The sequence below is a fragment of the Dendroctonus ponderosae genome, unplaced genomic scaffold (genome assembly GCF_020466585.1).
Source record: "Dendroctonus ponderosae isolate FM_Combo_2020 unplaced genomic scaffold, Dpon_F_20191213v2 Dpon_F_20191213_4, whole genome shotgun sequence".
NCBI classification, from domain to species: Eukaryota; Metazoa; Arthropoda; class Insecta; order Coleoptera; family Curculionidae; genus Dendroctonus; species Dendroctonus ponderosae.
In genome coordinates this window covers 701786-707024 of record NW_026018611.1, presented here as the reverse complement: position 1 = coordinate 707024, position 5239 = coordinate 701786, and the positions used below count along the sequence as shown (strand labels likewise).

At 45.2% G+C, this 5239-nt stretch overlaps 3 protein-coding genes and 2 long non-coding RNA genes across 6 annotated transcripts in view; 3 read left to right on the top strand and 2 right to left on the bottom strand.

Moving 5' to 3' along the window:
- LOC109540046 (lamin Dm0) overlaps nt 1–1087 on the bottom strand; it is a gene marked incomplete at its 5' end in the record, with an annotated part of 8588 nt that extends 7501 nt beyond the window's left edge. The window contains 1 exon segment of the mRNA XM_019908194.2: nt 882–1087. Within this exon segment, the coding sequence (XP_019763753.2) occupies nt 882–1036 (155 nt within the window).
- The window catches only part of LOC109540038 (carboxypeptidase D), a gene marked incomplete at both ends in the record, with an annotated part of 86885 nt that overhangs the window by 68932 nt on the left and 12714 nt on the right, over nt 1–5239 (top strand).
- On the top strand, nt 59–450 carry LOC125504195. Its single transcript, XR_007281331.1, has 2 exons — nt 59–268; nt 327–450. It is a non-coding gene; the product is annotated as an uncharacterized LOC125504195 (long non-coding RNA).
- LOC109540049 lies at nt 1358–2226 on the top strand. The gene is made up of 3 exons (XR_007281330.1): nt 1358–1612; nt 1727–1907; nt 1983–2226. It is a non-coding gene; the product is annotated as an uncharacterized LOC109540049 (long non-coding RNA).
- LOC109540045 (serine/threonine-protein phosphatase 6 regulatory ankyrin repeat subunit A) overlaps nt 2137–5239 on the bottom strand; it is a gene marked incomplete at its 5' end in the record, with an annotated part of 20364 nt that continues 17261 nt past the window's right edge. The window contains 5 exon segments of one of the 2 annotated variants that reach the window (XM_048665816.1): nt 2137–3241; nt 3361–4239; nt 4300–4499; nt 4570–4732; nt 4787–5016. In XM_048665816.1, the coding sequence (XP_048521773.1) occupies nt 3111–3241; nt 3361–4239; nt 4300–4499; nt 4570–4732; nt 4787–5016 (1603 nt within the window). 2 annotated transcript variants of the gene reach the window in all.

Genomic DNA, 5239 nt, shown 5'->3' with positions numbered 1-5239 from the left:
CATTTTTTATTTCAAACGCCAACCGGGAAAAAATTATCAAAAAAATCCTCTTTACATCAGAATAATAACGAATGTTTTCCACGAAACATGAAACCAGTTGGTTGACTGACACCGACGTAGTGCCAAATGCGACTCTAACGAGGGGTGACCGTGACATTTTGCCACTTTTTAGCCAAATTTTGGATTTAAAAGTGCAAATTTGTCCTGTCATGTATCGTGAAACCCCCCAGCCTGCGATAGGCAGTAAAACAGCGTTGGGGAATAGCAAGTAAATGCGGAAATCTCTGTTTAAAAATGTAAATTTTCTGACGTTTACTTGGTTTTAGGTGGCCATGCTGGAAAGCCAAATGCTACCAGGGCAATTTGATACGAACAGCCGGTTGACAAGTATGTAAACATTGCAATTTTGTTGTTTAATGTTAGTAATGAAACATTTTTTTGTCACATTGACACGCATAACGCTTCACTGAAACTGTGCTAACGTTGAGATTCGCATTGGGCCTTTTTTACCATGCAATGGCTTAGAAACGGCCAACAATCTACCGCCCCTTGTAATCCGGTTGTTTGACGCTTTTTATGGTTGTAATTGCAAACTTATATGGTCACATTGATTTAAGTGCACTCTTCTCAAAACGTCTTGTTACTCTCATGAGTCATTTTTAAAACAGTTTACAGTCAAGGCGATTGAGAGGGGGGGCACAGTTTGGCTAACCGAAACGTTCTGAGGCCTATTTTCCACCTTGATTCAAATATTTTACCCTCAAATTTGACTACAACCGTGATAAACCCGGTACTAGTGCTTCACTTTCAAGCATACAGTTGAGATATCGGTAACAGGCTAATATTTGCCTGGAAATTGATCTTGGAGTAGGCCAACTAACCTGACTTTTTCGATGTAGCAAGCCAGACGGTCATTGAGGTTTTGCAAATCAGCTTTTTCCTGCAACCTGGAGTGGCGGGTCGGGCTCAAGGGGCTCGATGGCCGCGGGGGCAACTGCACCGATGGCGTGGACGATTTTTTCGATCTCGTACTCATGATGTCTGAATGCGGGAAATGCGTGTAAACGATGGCACCGTAACGCGGTCAGTCACAAACACGTTGGCGGCACAAACTGATTGGAAATCGGTCGAGGACTCGCGTCGAGGTAACTAAACTATTTTCGGCGATGATATGGGAGCGGTACGTAATATTAACGGTTCTTCGTTGAAAACCACACAAATTGAGGCTAGGTGGGGCCCAAACACTGTGACATTGATGACAGGCCGCTGTTGACGATCCTGGTTATCATTTGGAGCATGTAGTTGTCTTTGTTTTTGCCGTGTTCCGGACAAGGCAGCCGCATGCGCGGTTTGACCAATCAGTCGGTAAAGGAGATTTCTGGTGGCGCGTCGCCCGAGTGTGGTTGTCATCTTTACAATTCGAATTCTGGCATTATTTTTTTTATAGAATTTGGATTTTCTTTAGCTCAAAGCAGTTTCCGAGTGAATACGCATATAAAGAGTGTTGCAGTTCAGAATAGACCAACAGCCGTCGATTAAAGATTTAAAAAAGTCCAGAAAGAGTTCAAACTACGGCAACATTTTCGGTTATTTGGGATCAGAAGGGTCTGGTGTGAGTATTTCTGAGCCCCTTGGGCTTCGCGCTATTAAAATGGTTAGTTTCACGGGTTTTTAGGCCGTCGTGGAAAACAATGTTTTATTGACCTTAATAAATTCTTTCCACCAGGGCCCAGAAGCGCGAAAGTCATCACTGTTTCGTCGCCAAATTCCACTTTTTGCGAGAAGATTGATTAGGAATGATTATTGACTGCAAAACTGACCACTACTCGTGTTTTCTTCAGTTGAAATTTGATTCACAAATCTTCACATTTAAGTCTTGAAGCGGCGGACGCAAAAATTATGAGCTAGTGAGTAGCTGCGTTCGAAAATATGGATTTGTTTCCAAATAGCAATCGATGCTTCGTGAGGAAAATTTTTTCCAGGAATAGAAAATGGTCGCAACATGCTTCGCCTATAAAACCCCATTTTCTTCAAGCAATTCGCATCAGAACGGTCATAAATGAGTGCTGCTGCGTTCCCAATTTTCTTTCCAACGCTTGTCTATGGTCGATGGGGCTTCATAATTTAAACAGCGTAAAAGTGATGTATATATATTTAAGTACACCTATATATACATGTACAAACCGTGTAAAAAGTATGGAAAATAGATACAAACGTTATACAGGGCGTCCAGAAACTACATCTCCTGGTAAATTTGAAACGAACACCATCCGAATAAAAATAGCGGAAATGTGGCAATCGAACTAATTAAAGTAAAAAACTATTTTTAACTTGGTGAACTCTTCAGAATTTTCCAGGAGAGTTACAGGTCAACGAATCATCACAAAACAGACTAAAACAATCGATTTTTACCGTAAAAACCCATATGAATAGTTAGATTTCTCCGAGACTCCAGTCTGCATTGACTGCATTAACGCCATCCTCAGTCTAACCGGATTATTCACCTTATATCTTCTAGTTAGTAGGTTTTTTAAATTTTCTGTTAATATTAATTCAAAAGGTAATAATTGAATCGCTCGTTTGGCTTAACTAGTGCGCACTAAACAATCATCAAAACAGTTAGTATTGAGAAACTCGAACACCGGTTTCCCTTCGTCCAAACAGGCAAAGAATTATGGATTTAAGTACAAACTTCGTCGCCTAAAACCTTTCATACTGCACGCACAAGCATTTACCCCTAATTGAAAATTGCTCTACCTAATATTAGAAAATCGCTTAAATAGGCCCTGTGTTCCAGTTAATCTAACATCCCGATTAGTAAATTTAACGTTGAAAAAAGGCAAACTTTGATATTGCTAGGGCAAGGCGGAAGTTTCATATCACTGGTCTTTGATGTACTTGATAAACTAGAGCTGGCTAATGGAAAAAATCACTTTGGTTTGCCCGTTATCTTATCACAGATTAGAAGTAGTCCGTTGAGGACTTTGAGTCTTCACTCGCCGTCCCTTTTCAGTTTTCTGATACCCGATCCAGCTCTAGTCGCGCTAGAACAGTTGTTCGCATTACACCACACCAAAACAGCAAAGTCCAAATGAAACTTTAATTATTCGCTAGTAAAACTCGTTGTCGCTGGAGTGATTCGAATCCAGGCCTTTAAGCTCCTTCAAACCAGGCAGGCTGGACATGGAGTCTTTAAGAGCCATTCGCATCGCGTTGGACTGATCTAGATTGGTGTTCGATGCTGCGGAAAAAAAAACAGCTGTACAAAACGGAAAGTTGTTTCAAAATGTGATACATCCTGCGCATTTCCTGCTACCGATCAGGGCTAGGATAGGGTGCAGGAGTTGGCCGCTTTCTTACCCTTCGTTGTTCGACCCTCCAGTGGAGCGGGTTGGGTTATTGCAATTTCACCAGGTTCGCTCGCAGATTTTGCTACCCCTAACTCAGTTGGGGGATTATCAAGGTCCCTACCATGGTCAGTGAGAGGTGAAAGTTGGCTCTCTTCATAGCCCCCTTCTGTTCTCTTAAAAAGCACGATGCTCTCCCCTGGCCAGCTGTCTCCAATAATCGAATCACAGTCAGACACTGATAACTCCCCAACGCTCTGGACCTGCTGCTTGTCCAGCAGCTCTGCAATGTTTGTCTCGATCAGCTGCAAAAACTCCGCTTCTTGGCCAGTTAGATGGGGGCGCAGCTCGTCACCGTCCAGTCTCTTCTCTTTACAGTCCCCCTCTTTCTCTGCCATTGGGGGCTCATCGGCCCGAATGGTTTTCGTCAAGATTTCCAGGAAAACCTTATCGAAGCCCTCAAAGGCTGATTCCTTCGGAACAACCGCAGCTCTTTGCTTCCTCTTTTTCCTCAGCTCCATCAGCTTCCTGCAGCTGAGGCACAGCCTCTGCAAGCGGCCGCAGTCCTTGCAAAGCGCATTGTAGCTCTTTCTCGGCCGCTTGGGCAGATGCAGCTCTTTGTCCGATCGGTGAAGCGTGCGCCCCTTGTCCTCCGGTTGTTTCGGTATGGCCCCCTTGCTCTCCACCGGTTGCATCTCTTTGATGTAAAAATCCCTGCTTCGGTCGACTTTGATGGTGCGTTTTGGCGACTTGGGCTTTTCAGGCACCAGGAAGGCCTGTTTCAGTTGGAACAGGTCGGGATCGGTGACAAGCACTAGATGCGTTTGCGTTTGAACCGATTGATTGGACTGATTAAGGCAGGCGAAAGGGAGTAGGGACAGGACGGGAGGGTCTAGAACGATAACAATGCGTCTAGTTCAGCTGGAATGGGCGCCGCCCCCCTGCTACCTACCGTTCGACTTGTTCGCCTTGTCCAGGCAATCGGGGAGCATTTGGAGAATGAGCGCCAAGCAATGGGCGACATTGTTGTTTGGGGCGCAGCTCAAAGCGGGCGTCAGCCCTTCGTTGTCGATGGCCAGGACGTTTGCGCCCTTTTTCAGCAGCTCCCGTGTTACGTCCACCAATCCGTTGCGCGCTGCTAGGTGCAGCGGACTGAAAATATCGAGAATTCGAGCAGAAACTCCAAAATATTTGCGCCGCCTTTGAACTGTAGCCCACTTACGTCTTTTTCTCATTATTGCTTACATCTACAATTTTGGCGTCTTGGCAACTCTCTAAGATGAGTAAGGCAGTCTGGTGGTGCTTCCTAAGGCACGCCCAGTGTAAGGCGGTGTTACCATCGTTATCACAGGCTGACAAGTCTATTTTACAGCTTAAAAGTAATTCTGCAAAAAAATGGATATTAACAGCGAACCAGTGTTGGGCCGCCAATGCCTTACCAACTACATTGGATTGTCCGTATTGTGCGGCAGCAATGAGGGGCGTGCGACCCTCGCTGTCCACTACAAGGGGTGCAGCCCCAAGGTTCAGCAGCATGCTGGCGCACTCAGCATGACCGTGCAATGCTGCGATATGCAACGGCGTCCGTTGCTTCTCGTCCCTTAGATGAATGATATGGTCGCCAAAGTGCTCAATCAAGTGCTCCAGACAGGACTGGGACCCGGAGAAGCTAAGTGAATAGCCATGGTTAGACACTTTAAAACTACTATCAGACTATGAAGGCTTTCACGGCCGGTTAAATCACATTTAGGAATGTTTTCCGGGCTTTGAAGCCGCGGTCTATGGGAATTTCTTCCTGACGTTTCGTCCACAACTGCGCTGGACATTATCAAAGGCGATGAGGCAGTGGGCGAAGTGATCTCCCGTGCTTTCCGACTAAGACGGAACTGTCT